The following is a 15,896-nucleotide window of genomic DNA, read 5'->3' on the forward strand; positions in this document are numbered from 1 at the left end:
CTACACTGTCTGCCGGTGGGAGTGCAAACTTGTATAGCCATATGGAAACCAGTGGGAGGTTCCTCAAAAAGCTAAAAATAGATCCAACACAACACCTTGGGGCTTATACCCCAAAGTATTTCATACCTTACTAAAGTGATACATGTTCATCTATGTTCATTTATTCTCCAGGAATAATAGCCAAATATTGTAAACTGCCTAGATGTCCATGATGAATGGATAATGAGAATGTGGGAAATTTACACAGTGAAATATTGAGTTGTAAAAAAAAGAAGAAAGAAATGTGTAGACAAGTGGATGGAACTAAAAAAATTAATCACCCTGATTGAGTAAACTGAGACTCAAAAAGAAAAATACTGCAGGTTTTTACTTGTGAATGGATGTTAGCTTTTAAGCTTTTGATATGTGTGCTATAAAATAAATGATCACATAGGTTACATACTTATTAAGGGACTCAGAGAGAAGAGAGAATCTCGATGGAAAGTGGGAATAGAATACAGAGTTATGAAGAGATAAAAGGAAGTGAGAATGGGGGTGGTAGAGAAGGGTACAGAAAGAATACCGGGAGGGGAAACTATCACTAAAGCCATTTGAAAAACCACATGGAAACCTGCTATGCTGGAAGCTTCCTAAAAATATACATATATGAAAAGAATCAAAATGGAGTCATCATAGGATGGGGAGAGAAAGTCCCAACTACATGTGTTATGCCACCAAGTGAAACTTCCATTTCCAGGAAGGGGAAACATCTTGTTGACTCATTGGTCAAAGAGTTCCCATGGTCCCCATCCCCCCACCACACACAAACATGCACACAAACACACAGACACACACACACACACACACACACACACACACACACACACACACACACACACCATTACAGGCTCTGAAGTCTCATTAAAATTTGGTTTTACCTGTCCTCCAGGCTTGCAAACTGCACTAAACAGAAGAAATAGAAAGAAAGCTCTACAACTTTCTAAAAGCACAAAACACACTGGTTCTTTCCTTTTTCTAACCACAGCCTCAGTCAGCACTGTGCATCCTCCTGCTATCAGCTTCATCAGAAAGTTGTTAAATTGACCTCTGTGTCCAGCATGGTGGCACAGGCCTTAATTCCAGAACCTCAGAGCTGATACAAGAGGATTTCAAATTTTAAGCCAGCCTGAACTTACTGAGTTCTGTCTACATGCTAAGACCTTGTTTCCAAAATCCTCCATTACCACACCAACAATAATGATAATAAACTTAATTGTAGTTCATCCATCTGGATTCTCTTACTGGAAGATATGGTTTTAGATCAGGACAATAACTACTTGTTAGTTCACTATCCCATTAGGTACTGCAGAGTGGTCCAAGAGGGTCTAATGGCAAACACAATGAATCTCTGCAAATCTCATAAAACTATCCTTACCCTTGTTCTCTTTTTCCTTATTGTCGTAGTTACTTTTCTGTTATTGTGAAGAGGCATTATGACCAAAGCAACTTAGAGAAGAAAGAGTTTGTTGGAAGCTTCCACTTCAGAGGGTGAGTCTAGGATCACCATGGCAAGAGGCACGGCAGCTGACAGGCAGGCATGTCAATGGAGCAGAAGCTGGGAGCTTACATTTTGATAAACAAGCATGAAGCTGAAAGAGAAAGCTGGAATGGCTTTAAACTTCAAAACCTGCCTCCAGTGAACTCCGTCAATGAGCATAAACTCCTAAACCTTTCTAAATAATTCTACCAACTGGTAACCAAGCATTCAAATATATAAGCCTATGGGAGACATTCTCATTCAAACTGTCTCACTTACAGAACAAGGTTCAGGTATAATTAAAAGATTACAAAGAAAAGAAAAGAGAAAAGGAAGGGAGGAAGGAAGGAAGAGAAAGAAAGAGAGTGAGAAATAAAAAGAAAGGAAGGAAAAAAGTAAAAAGGAAAGAGGAATTTTATGATTTTTATGCTAGTAGAGAAAAAGAAACAACTTTATCAATTGTCAAGGGAGGTTCCTTGTCCCTTCGGGTGTGGAAGGGTGTGCAATTAATGCTTTTTTTCTTAATCAACATTTATAGCTCAGAAAAATAAAAATAGCTCTTTGTGATCCTCTTTTGCACTACATGTTTTATTGGTTTTGTCAATAACATGACTACCCTACCTGTACCATTTCTCTGAGTTATGACATAAGGATGCAAACTAAAAGGTTAAGGTAGTATCTTAGTTAGAGTTACTATTGCTGAGATGAAACACCATGACCAAAAGCAATTAGGAAAGAAAAGGATTTATTTGGCTTCCCCTTCAACACTGTAGTCCATCATTGAAGGATGTCACTTACCCATGGCCGATGAGGCCATGATCCCTACAAGAGAGCATACTAATGTCACTTCCCTAAACCAGTATAATTTCTAAGAAAATTCTAAATATTGATTATACACACAGATATGCTCTCACCCATCATCAAAGGAGCTTCATTTTGCAGCAAACAAAAGAGACCATTACAGATGTCCAAAATTGGTCAAAGTGCAGACCACAACTGACCATATAGTGTCCAACCTCGACTGATATGTCTACAATCCACCCCCACACTCAAGGCTCAAAGAACATTGAGGAATGAGAAGATGAAAGACTGAAAGAGCCAGAGAACCAGCATATCTGCTGTGAGACTGTGTCTTCTGGATATGACAGGGAAGCTGCACCCAAGAAATATCAAAAAATGTGATCACCTAAACAAGACCTGCAAAATGACAGTGCCAACTGACACGTCAGCATAGATATGGGAAATCTCATAAGGTCCCACTCCTGGATGAAGAGATGCAGACAGTTGATGACTGCTGAGACAGGGCAAATCAGCTTTCTCCAGGGGTAAGACTTCTGATAGGTTATTCAATCCCAAGAGGTCACCCTAAACATATGCACATAGGAGCAACACTGAATGGACTCAGCAAGAAGTGTGTGTGTGTTTGTGTGTGTGTGTGTGTGTGTGTGTGTGTGTGTGTGTGTAGGAAACAGTAATTAAAGAGGAGAACATGAGTTTGAGAAGGAGTAAGGAAAATATGAGGGGAGTTATTTTTTCATGTTATATGAATATGATTTATTATTTTGCCATGTAAAAGCATATATTACTTTAAATGCATTTTATATATTGTTTTACTGGGAACTGGTCATAGGAAAATGCTTCAGACTGGCCTTGACATGATATCTTTCTTTTTTTTTTAAATTTTATTTTACAATACTATTCAGTTCTACATAATAGCCACAGATTCCCTTGTTCTCTCCCTTCCTACCCCCTACTCTTCCCCCCAGCCCACCCCCCATTCCCACCTCCTCCAGATCAAGGTCACCCCCGAGGACTGGGATCGACCTGATAGACTCAGTCCAGGCAGGTCCAGTCCCCTCCTCCCAGATTGAGCCAAGTGTCCCTGCATAAGTTCCAGGTTTCAAACAGCCAACTCATGCAATGAGCCCAGGACCTGGTACCACTGCCTAGATGCCTCCCAAACAGATCAAGCCAATCAACTGTCTCACCTATTCAGAGGGCCTGATCTAGTTGGGGGCCCAAATATGAGGGGAGTTATAAGGGAAGAGAGTGAAGTAGAAATTATGTAAGTGTGATAAACCTGTATGAAATTCTCAAAAATGTTTAAATTAGAAATAAAGATTACCCTTTGTAAAGGGTTAACATATGAAAGAAGGAAAACTGGATGAATTTCCTTACCTGGACCTCATCTAAGGAACTTGGATTGTGCAAAATTGCTCAGGCAAAATGCATGATAGAGATGGGGACTCGAAGGGTCTTTTAACCACAGTGTGGTCAGATGTTTTTGGACTCTCTCCACAGTTCATTAGCACACATCTATTCCTAAGAATTTTTTCCTTCTTAATAAGCTATTTGTTTTTCCATTTTAAGCATGTATTCCTGGTACAATCCTTTTGCGTGGGACACAAAAGTGTGGTACTGGCTGCTCTCTGCATACAGATCCATGGCTCAACACTCCTGAGCTTATTTCCTTGATATTCTAAGCTTTCTCACTGTTTGTCCTCTGTGGTGAACTAAAAAGGCTAACATTTTCTCCATCTCCTCACATCATGGTGGCTGCCAGGATACTCTGCTTTCCTATAAGGTTGTTTTTCTCTCAAAATCTATTAAAATTGTCCTCAAGCTTTCTTTTCAGAATGTTTTAAAATTGTCTTTCTAATGAGACTAATAAGCCAAAAAGGGAAATTTAGTTCCCTAGTACAGTGTTAAAAAGACTGTTCTGTCACCTCTGCCTCCATGAAGCCTCCAGGAGCAGGTTTTGGTACTGGCTGCAAGTATCTGTGGAGCATGGTGCTCCCACCACACAGATGTAGGAGGCAGTGTCCTCGAGCTGGGAGACTGTGATGTGCAGGGTGCTGTGCTTAGCATCTGCATCCAGAGATGCTGAATATCTTCCATTTGACTTTTTGTTCTCTGTGTAAGTCATGACTGCCAGAGACACAAGACCTCTGCCTGTGTCTTGTCGGTACCACCTTAAGTTGCCAGCGGGGCTCACAGTGTAATTGCAATGAAGGACGCAGTTCTCTCCTTCCAGGACAGTCAGGGACTGGGGACTCTGCTCCACTTGGGTCTTCCCAGCAACCCCTATTCAGACAACAGTATGAAATTACAGAAACCAAACATCCACAGTTAGTAATTGTAGTTCATATCCTTTGTTACTCTCCACGTGAATCTCAGGTGATCTAGGAATAGGCCTACTTTCCTCCCTCCACTTATCCCAAGGAATTATATCTTTCCCCCAAATCCTAAGAAAATGTTTTTTGACTTCTTATGGCCCCCTGAAACCTCCTCTAACTTACACTGGAAATACAGCCATAAAACCACCCAGCAGGCACTCAGGTGCTTCTCCATTGTTGTTCTGCAGAAGTCTGCCCCAAAGCTGCTGCCTATTTCATAGAAACAGTAACATAAAGGAAGGCTCAGGAAGTACAGCCAGCCAATCAGAGACCTGATACACACCTCTGCTCCTGGAGACAGGACCAATGCCAGCACTGCCATCTTGGGGTCAGAGCTGGACTTGCTTAAGAAGTGTGGATAAACTTTTTGTGGTTTCCTCTTCACTGCTGGCAATGTGATTCCTGGTGTAAATTCTTACCTATCCATAGAAACACAGTGGAGAGTCAATTAGATTCGATTTCAGGGCCTCAGTTCAATTCTAGCTCTACATAGGACATTAGACAGGACAGGTAATGTTTACTTTCCTCATCTGAAAGCAGATGTCTAATGATTTTTCAAGGTTTGAATAGAAATGATTCATGGCAGAGGCTAGTGGTAATGACTAGCCTGAGCTTAGTCTGAACCTAAAATGGAAATTCCTTTAGAATATGAGTTTTCCTCTGTTCTATTTGCTACTGTGTCACCAGTTTAAAAAAAAATGAGTTTTGTCAAGAAACAGATATATTAAAATTCTGTTTAAAAATAAAATATTTTTCTTAATTCTTTGACAATTTCACATCTGCATACAGTATATTTTTGAGTGAATGTTAAATTCTGCTCTCATGGTAATGGTAGGACTTTTAATCAGCCATTATTAGTTCAACAATCCTTTTCAAGACCTACTGTTGTCAAATGCTGTCATAGATGCTAAGGATCAGCAGTATTCTCTGCTCCTGAATTAAACACTGAGGGAGGAAATGTCAAGGATTCTGCACAGGTACTGAAAAGTGGTAAGTGCTGAAGGTTTTGAAGATTCCTTTCTTTTTTTCTTTTTTTTTTAAAAGACTTATTTATTATGCATACAGTGTTCTGCCTACATGTTTGCCTGCAGGCCAGAAAAGGGCACCGATCTCATTACAGATGGTTGTGAGCCACCATGTGGGTGCTGGGAATTGAACTCAGGACCTTTGGAAGAACAGCCAGTGCTCTTAACCGCCAAGCTATCTCTCCAGCTCCGAAGATTCCTTTCTTAATGCTTCTCATTTCTCAGTGAAACTGAAGCCAATGAAAATGTGAAAGTTGTTTAGTTACGTGAAGGTTTACTGTACGTCTGAGACCTGATGCATTGAGATGGAGAAAGCAAAGGAATGGAAACGTATCTTGCCTGAGAAATCAAAAGGAAACCAGAATAGTCCACTCATATAGGACAAAACGTGTTCCTAATAGAGAATTATGAGAGGTAAAGACAGTGTGATCACTGGTTTTCTGACAATGTGGCCAGTCCACAGTACCCAGATCTAACACTAATCTAAATCTCACTATGAAACAGGTGGATCTCATATGATCATTTGAAGAGTATAACAGAAAAATGATAGTCAGGCATAGTGACTCTTGCCTTTATTGTCAATACTTGGAACACAGAGGCAGGGTTATCTCTGTGAGTTTGAGTCCAGCCTGGTCTACAAAGATTTTCAGGACAGTCAAGGCTACATAGAGAGACTCCATCTCAAAGAAAGAGAGGGAAAGAGAGAGAAGGAGAAGGAGGAAGAGAGGAGATGGAGGAGGAGGAGGAGGAGGAGGAGGGAAAATAATGGGGTTCCCCCAAAATAGAAGATATTCTGTCTGATTAACCAGGAAAGTGACCTGTCTCCTACACAATGAGTGTCCCTCCCTTCAGCTCTTCATGTTGCTGTTTGCATATGAGTTCTGCTCTTCCTCCTTCTCCTTAAGAATTCCACAGGGCTTTGTAAGGGAAGGATTGCAGCTTTCTGTCACCTTTCCTGCCAAACCCTGTTAGGTCACATTATGCAGATGTCTCTTTCTCCAGCACATTTGATTATCTAATGATAGATAAGGTTTTAAATATGGCTCAGTGGCAGACCACTTGCCTGGCAAGTTCAAGGCTCTGGGTTGATTCTCAGCACTGCAGGAAAATAACTTAAGATTCGGCCCCAGAGACTGCTCATTCTTTTAATAGTTTGTGAAGTTGCATGGTCTGGCATGAGAACATTTACATTTTTTCACCAACAGAGATTGTGAGTCCACATACCACAGGGTGTGCTGAACCCAGAGGGATTCAGAGGCAGGTGCTCAGCAGTTAGACCACCTGTTTATGTTTATGCCTCTCATTTTATGTTCAGCTCCCCCTGCAGTTTCCACCACTGTGTCACTCAGAGCACAGTAGTACACAGCCGAGTCTGACTCTTGGACCGAGGCTTTCTGCAAGTGGAAGGAGGTGGATCCTTTATCGTGTGTAGCTTCAAACTCTCGGCTGCTTCCCTTTGCTCCAGCTGTAAGGACTTTCAGGAGGAGCTGTAGTGTTTCTCCAGGATATTGAACATACCAGAAAAGAGCAGGGGACCCTATGGTTGTGATTGAATACGTGCAATTTATTGTCAGGAACCCGCCTTCTGAGATGGTCACTTGGCCTCCTGTTTGAGTCACAGAGTTTCCATGGGTCCTTCCTAGAGTGCAAGGAGAGGAGAAGAGAGGAGAGAGAGAGAGAGAGAGAGAGAGAGAGAGAGAGAGAGAGAGAGAGAGAGAGAGAGAGAGAGAGAGAGAGATTGAGATTCTGTGTCACCCTGAGGATAATGCTCTTAGATAACTTACAGCTAAAGACTTTGCTGTTTACATCACTTTACTTACCGAGTATGAGGAGTATTGCAGTCATGAAGCCTGGAGAAGAGTTCATCTTTAATGTCATCAAGAAAATGATCTTGATGCTTAGCATGAAGAAATGTTAACTCAGAGAAAGAATGAGTCGGCTTAGATAAAAATCATGCAGGAAACAAGCCTGTTTTAGGAAACTGCACCCCCTGGTGGACAGGAACTGAACTGAGGATGGATGTTACCCTGTGCCTCCTCCCTGATCTTAATAATAAGGCATATGTCAGTATCTAGGTCCTTGTACATATAAAAACAGATGTCATCTAACCCATGTCAGATGGCCAAGATCAATACAATTAATGACAGAACTTGTTGGTGAGGATGTGGGAAAAGGAAAACACTTATTCATTATTGATGGTAGTGAAACTTGTACAGGCACAATGGAAATCAGTGTAATGATTCCTTGGGAATCTGGGAACAGATCTACCTTATTATCCAAAAATTTAAACATAAGTATAACAAATAAAGGGATCGAAGCATAAATGAAATCCTTTCTGACAAAATAGGTCCAGCCTGAGATATAGTATAAAGTGAATCCTGTATTTTTGGTTGTGAGCCTAGCCTTTAATGGCTGAGCTATCCCTCCATCTGGGCTACAGAGTGAGTTTCAGGAAAGGTGCAAAGCTACACAGAGAAACACTGTCTCAAAAAAACAAAAAAAAGTGAATACTAGCAGACTTTCAAAAAAGATTAATAACTAATACTTTTTAAATTATTTTTAAAAATAGAAGTAGAATGAGGACTTACAAATTTCTATGAAGATAGTATCATTGTAATATCAAAACAATGTAAAGCCACAAAAGAAAAAGAAAACTGCCCAATATCTGGGAGAAACATAGATCCAAAAACCTTCACTCAAATACTTGCAAACCTCATGCAGGCTTACATAAAAATGATCACATACAATGTACCGGTAGTTCAATATACTAGTTTGTATATATTGTATATTGTATATATACAGTATATATTGTATTTATTATATACAATAATATATAGTTATTGTATATATTTATATACTCATTGTATATAGTTTATAATTGTAACAAATCATATACATGTACTTAAAGACAAAAGTCACATGATCTCAGTACATGCAGAAAGGACCTTGGAAAAATCCAGCATGCTTTCATGATAAAAGTCCTAGAGCGAGTAGGACTAGAGGGAACGTACATTAATATTTTAAATGCTATACGTGAAAACTCACAGCTAACATCATCCTAAACAGAGAAAAACCTCAAGTCAATCTCATTAAAATAAGAAATAAGAAAGGGTTGCCCACCATTCCCATTCCTTTCCCATGTAGAACTTGAAGAACTATCTAGATACAAGAGGAGGCAATTAAAGAGCTACAAGTAGAAAAAGAAGACATTAAAGTATCCTTGTTTGTAGGAGATAGGATACTATACACAGGAGATTGCAAATATTATAGAAATAATTAACAATTTCAGTAAAATGGCAATATACAAAAGCAGCTGACAAAATCCGTAGGCTTTCTATACACCAACAGCATATGTGCTAAGAAAGAGAATATGTAAACACTCCCATTCACAGTGGCTACAAAATAGGTCTAATAATAAACCTAACTATGGAGGTGAAAGATCCCTACTCTATAAAGAAAACTTACATGAAGTAAGAGATTGGGGAAAACACTAGAATATGACAATACTTATCATGCCCAGGGATTGGTAGAAACAGTTCTGTGAAAATGACCATTCTACCAAAAGCAATTTATAGATTCAGTGAAGTCTCAATCAAACTCCCTATAACATTCATCACAGAAATATAAAAAAAGTTCTAAAATTTATATGAAACCACAAAAGTTGCAGAATAGCTAAAGCAATCTTCAGCAGAAAGAATAATGCTGGCGATGGAAGCTTAGCACTCCAGATTTTATATTGCTAGAAGTTTCTGAATTTCAGGTTTTAAATTGAGGTCCTTGATCCATTTTGAGTCACTTCTTTGTGAAGGTGGTAGGTGTGGGTCCAATTTCATTCACGGTTATATAAAACCAAGATGTTACCATTACAAAAACAAATATATAGACCAGTGGAACAAAATATAAGACTGAAACATGGGCACATGTATCTATAACTGTCTGATAGTTTGCAAAGATGCCAAAAATACACATTGGAGAAAAGACAGCATCTTCAACAAGTGGTACTGAGAAAACTGGGTGTCCACATATACAAGAAGGAAATTAGACCTATGTCTCTCACCCTAGGAAAAATAAACTCCAAGTAGATCAAAGATCTAAATGTGAAACATGAAACAATGAACCTGCTGGAAGAAAACACAGGCAATCCAAGAAGGTGAAATGTTAGGAAAGGACTTTCTACATGGGACCCATTAGCCCAGGAATTAATGTCAACAATTGATAAAAGTGACCTCATAAAAACAAAAAGCTTCTGTACTAGCTAAAAAATAATCCAGAGAAGAACAAACACCCCATAGAAGGGGAAAGAATCTTTCCAACTATACACCTGATAGAGGAAACTATCAAAATATATAAATAACTCAAAACAAATTCACAATTTAAAAATTAGCCATGCACCAAAATAGATAGTTTACAAAAGAAAAAATAAAATCTTCTAACAAGTATCTGAAGGATTGTTCAATATCATTGACAATTAGTGAAATACAATTCAAATATTGTGTAAGTTTCAAATTCCATGTTATTCTTGCATTCTCTCTCCCTCTCTCTCTTCCTCCCCGCTCCCCTGCCCCTACCTCATGGCTGTTGTCTAAACATGTAAGCTCCATTCCACTGATCTAATACCATGCCTACCTGCTTGCTGTCATACTCCCTGTCATTGATGATCATGGACTCTTTTTGAAACTCTAAGCAAGCCCCCAATAAAATTATTTCTTTCTATAAGTTACCTTGGTCATGGTGGCTCTTCACAGCAATACAAAAGTAACATATGTGTGTATGTGTATACACACACACACACACACACACACACACACACACAGGCACATATGCATTTTATTTTATTAGGCATTTTAAATAAAGATAATATAATAAACTCTCAAACAACAAAGTCTCTCTCTGTGTCCCTATCTCTCTTTTTGTCTCGGTCTCAGTCTGTCTCTCATCACTTTGAGCCTAACTTTCTCATTTATCCCTAACATCTGTATGTTAGTTTCCATGGCAAATAAACAATGTGACAAATGCTTTACTATAAGACACAGGATATGGATAGAGCTCCAGCCCCCCTAGCTGGTTTGAGAACAGGCTGCAGGTGCCTGGGAACCAGTGTGTGCTTGCTGCACAGAAGTAGATGGCAGAGTCTCCAGGCTGTGTGGCTGTGATGTGCAGGGATAATTTTTTGGTTTTCTTATCCAATAAAATGGTAAGTCTCTGGTTTTGCTTTCTGTCCACATTTTCAAAAATGTCTATCACAAGGTGAGGGCTCTTCCCAGCTTCTTGCTTGTACCAAGGGAAGTATGATGAACTACTGCCTGTGTAAGTGCAGTTGATGATGGCGCTGTCTCCCTCTCCAACATTCAGAGTGGAAGGCTGCTGCTCCAGCTGCTCTCCAAGGCTCTCCCCTGCACAGAAAGAAAAACAGAAAGGAGGAGGGCAGTCAGGCAGTGCTCTGCTGGATAATCTTTGTCCACAATAACTAAAGGAAACTGTATGAAATAGATTTCCCCTGGATATCTAAACATATACACCAAGTGTTTTCCCTTGACCCCAAGTGTTCAACTCACAGTCCATCCACAGGCACAAGAGCAGGAATAAAGCGTGAATAGATGTCTTCATTGTTCTTCCAGCCTGGGATCAGTACAGACTTGCAATCTCTTGCCAAGTCAGCTACTTGTATTTCGAGGTAGTCCCCCTTTCTCTAACAGTTAGAGTAGCTTCATGTGTTATCTATCCAGCCAATAAGAAAACAAATGCTTCAGTTCTCTCCTATTCCACCAGAATGCAATGCCATCTTGTGGCCACATCTCTAATTACTGAATGCTGTGAATGAAGGTTCTAGAAACATAAACAAGTCCAACAAAGTGACCTTAGACCAAGACTACAATGCAAAGTTAATATGTAGAGATTGGGGGTGATTCTTTACATACTGCTGGGTCATTATTAGTAAGTTAGAGAAAGGTACATACATGTTCTTGGTGTTGTTTAATGACATTTAAAATAAAAATGTCACTATGATCCATGAACTATGTTCATGATCCCAAATCTTAAACTCATAGTCCAACAACAGCAATAAGAATGGGAATAAAATGTTAATGGATGTCTTCAATATTCTTCCTGCCTGGGATCAATGTAAACTTGTAATCTATTATTTGGAGTCCCTTATGTACAAATGGAAGATAAATTTTAATTTTCAGTCAACACTATCGTAATTTTTCTGCTTAGGAAAGGGGATGAGAGGGCATGGCAGAAAGGAAGGATGGCTGGAGTAACAACTAACACTAAAGACGTTTGAAAATTGTGTGTGTGTGTGTGTGTGTGTGTGTGTGTGTGTGTAAATGAAGTTATTCTACACAGGTAATACTTCTTTCAGAATCCATAGTTATAGGGAACATCTCCCAGAGTTAGTGACAGTCATAGAGACCCATAGAACAATGTAACCTATTTGCCATTGCACTTGGTCATCCACCAGAACTTGAAGACAAGACCACATTGATGAAGATACCACACACTTTAGTCACAGGACTTAGAGCAATCAAGCCAGTACTAATCAGGAAACTTCCTCCTTACTGACTCCAACTCAGTGCAACTCAGACTACTAGGAGACAAAAGTCCACAACAGTCCTAACGATCTGTGAACCCTGAGAGCTATAATAATGATTAACATAGCAAAATATGTCCATGGTCATGAGTGCTATAAATGGTAAGGAAGTTGCCAGCCACTTACTGATTGGTCTGCTCCCCAGGAGAAAAGTGAATGCCTGGTGCTATAAATCTGTCCAAGAACCTATGCCTGTGGAGTTTATAGGCCCCAGGGGAAATTTTACTAGCATTGTTTTTGCTAAATTGACATAGTATCAAATTTCTCTCTACTTTCACCGTATCCATAGATTGGTGTAGCAGTCAATCCTAGTTAGAGAAGAGTTCTTGTGCAGCAGATTTGTATTCACCAGCATTAATATATTAGACTCACAACTGGTCAAAGTGTTAAGATTAAGGGTCTGTGAAACACACAGCTAGAACTATATCATCTATATCACAACATTTTCCAAAAGGCTCAGGAAACACCACAATAGTTTGTATAGAGTGGTTGTAAAAGCCGTAAGTCAGAGATGACTAGTGTCTTCAGGATATTATTATACTTAGGAAGCCATAGTGGTTGTGGTTGCCGGGAACAAGAAGATCTGAATGTGATTAAATCAGTCAACATTGTGACATAGAGTGGGGGGGCTTATGAGCTCCCACCACTAGCTGTGGAGCTATATTAGTGGTTGATAGCTTCTGTGGAAGAGAGAGTCAGTCTGCTTCAGTATTATAATACCTGGTAAGTTGATGATGCTTTTGTGGGTGCCCCACCCCCACTTTTATGTGGACAGCACAAATCCAACTTAATGAGTAATTTACAAAAAAAAAAAAAAAAAACTACATGAAGTTGAAGGAGGTTTGAAGAGAGGACCTGGGGAAAGCTTTTTGGTTTTGTTTGTTTGTTTATTGGTTGGTTGATTGGTTGGTTGGTTGGTTTATTGAGTCAAGGTTTTTCTGAGTAGTCCTGGCTGTCCTGAAGCTTACTGTATAAACCAGGTTGGCCTCGAACTCACAGAGATTCACCTTCCTCTGCCTTCCAAGTGCTGGGATTAAAGGTGTGCACCACCACCACCCCACCCCCCTGGCGAGACTGAACTTTTAAAAATATTTGTATTTCAAAGACTGTGGAACTTTTAAAGTTTTACTGTCCATTATATTCTTATATTTGCATGAGATCTTGGGGAAAAATAAGAAAGCATACAGTTTAATACTGATGCATTTGTGTGTCAAGATGTCAAGGAATTCATTTTACTGGTTACTTTTTGTCAAGTTTACACAAGGTAGTGTCATCTGGGAAGAGGAAATCTCAGGTGAGGATTTGCCTCCATCAGACTGGCCTGTGGGTGTGAATAGGGTACATTTTTTTTTTAAATAATGATTGATCTGGAAGGAACAAGGAACTGTGAGTGGTACAACTCATGAAGAGGTGGTCCTGGGTCGTGTAATAAAGCAAGTTGAGCAAACCACAAACAACAAGCAAGTCAGAAGCGCTACTTCATGCCCTCTGTTCAGTCCCCTACCTCCAGGATCCTGTCTTAAGTTCCTGCCCTCATTTATTTCATGATGAAGGGTAAATTGTAAGTTGAAATAAACCCTTTCCTCCCCTGTCTTTGGTCCTGGTGTTCATCAAAGCAATATAAAACAAATTAGAACAGTATTGTCACTGCTCCCCCTGTGTGCAGGGACCATAGCACTCTTTCTCATCTACTACCCCACCACACCCAGCAAATCACAGTCTCAAAGACTTAATAACTGTGGTGGTGAAGGGGAAATGCAAATTACTCAACTAAAATAGCTCCTGAGAAGCTGAGGTTTGAGAAAAGAGGATAAAAAGGCTAAAATAAAGTAGAATTAATGTTCAGGCAGGAAGAGAATTGGGAAATGCAGAAATGAACAAAACCAAAATATTAATAAAAATTGACAATTTAGCTACAGAAAGAAATAAAACTAAAATTAAGAGAATTCCATACCCTATTTTACTAATCACAGAGGAAAGCACATTTATATTGAATAATTGCTTTTAATTTTTAACACTGATCTATTTAGCTCCATAGTTTGAAGCATGATTTTTGATGAGTTAATGGCTACACGTTTCTCATTCCTCTAGAATTGCATTTAGGAGAAGGTGGAGAAGCCTCATCATCTAGGATGTATATGATTGCTTTTTTTTATCAGAAATTCTAAGTACAATGGACCATGGAGGAGTCTACATTCTTCATATACATATATATATATATATATATATATATATATATATATATATATATATATATATATATATATATATAGTCATGGCTGGTAAACCCTGAATTGATCCCGCTCCAAAATGTTTATGTTGAAGCTAAAACACTAAGAACCTCAGAATGTGACTGTATTCAAAGACATGGCCTTTAAAAAATAATCAAGGCAAAATAAGGTCAGCTCTAATTAAATGAGTATGATGTTCATATAGGAAGTATAGATGAATATCCTCCTAGAAAAGCATGTTTGGACCTAGGGATAAAGGGTCATCTACAAGTCCAGAGGGAGGCCTAAGAAGAAACTAATCCTGTGAACTTCCTGATCTTGGATTTATAGTGTGTAGAAATGTGGAGAAATAAATTTCTGTGGTTGAAGTCTGCCAGTCAGTGATAGTTTTCTATGATAGTCATAGAAAACTATACATTTTAATATCATGCTGTATGAGATCAATTACAAAATCAATTGGCATCATAATCAATCATGCATTTTCACATTCTATTCCTTAAACCCATTTTGATGCATTTGTTTCCTTGTCTTTGTACTGTGTCTGAAAGCCTAATTATCCTCATAATCTTATTCAGATATTGGGAATGGAGGCTGGATTGCTCAGGAGTTAAAAACACTGACTGTTTTTCCAGAGGATCCAGGTTCAGTTCCCAGCATGCACTTGGCATCTCACAACCATCTGTAACTGAAGTTCTGGGCAATTTGATGCCCTTTGCTGGCCTCCACAGACATCAGGCTGCACACACTGTGGACAGACATATGTGAATGCAAAACACCCATACACATAGAATAAAAACAAAGATAGAGTACATATTACTTGTATTAGTTACTTTCCTATTGCTGTGATAAAATGTTATCACCAAGACAACTTTGAAAAGAAAGAGTTTATTTGGGGCTTACAGCTTCAGAGGGTTAGAGCCCATGATGGTGGATCAGAGGTGGCAGGCAGCAGGTAGATGAAGCAGCAGCTGAGAGCTTAGATATTGCTCCAGAAACAGGAGACAGAAAGAGGGCACACCAGGAATGACACCAGCAGTATTAAAGCTAAGAAATTCTGCCAGGCATTGGGGCACATGCCTTTAATCCCAACACTAGGGAGGCAGAGGCAGGTGGATCTCTTTGAGTTTGAGGCCAGCTTGGTATACATAGCAAGTTCCAGGAAAGCCAGGACTACATAGAGAAACCCTCTCTCCAAAAACCAAACAAACAAATGCTGTGGGAGGTCTTGCATGCTGTAAATATGTGTTGCTCTGATTGGTTGATAAATAAGATGTTGATTGGACAGTAGCCAGGCAGGAAGTATAGGTGGATTAGCAGACAATTAGAACTGTGGGAAGGCTGGAAGGCTGAGAGGAGACG

General features: G+C 39.4%; 2 gene segments (V, D, J or C); both read right to left on the reverse strand.

Annotated features, from left to right (window-relative positions):
- Positions 1–4,238: 4,238 nt before the first annotated feature.
- On the reverse strand, positions 4,239–4,867 carry LOC114688186. The segment is given in 2 exon segments: positions 4,239–4,600; positions 4,816–4,867. Coding segments are annotated over 2 exon segments (414 nt in total).
- A 5,830-nt stretch (positions 4,868–10,697) lies between these two features.
- On the reverse strand, positions 10,698–11,386 carry LOC119088456. The segment is given in 2 exon segments: positions 10,698–11,110; positions 11,273–11,386. Coding segments are annotated over 2 exon segments (465 nt in total).
- Positions 11,387–15,896: the final 4,510 nt, after the last annotated feature.

The sequence above is a fragment of the Peromyscus leucopus genome, chromosome 9 (assembly GCF_004664715.2).
Source record: "Peromyscus leucopus breed LL Stock chromosome 9, UCI_PerLeu_2.1, whole genome shotgun sequence".
NCBI lineage: Eukaryota > Metazoa > Chordata > Mammalia > Rodentia > Cricetidae > Peromyscus > Peromyscus leucopus.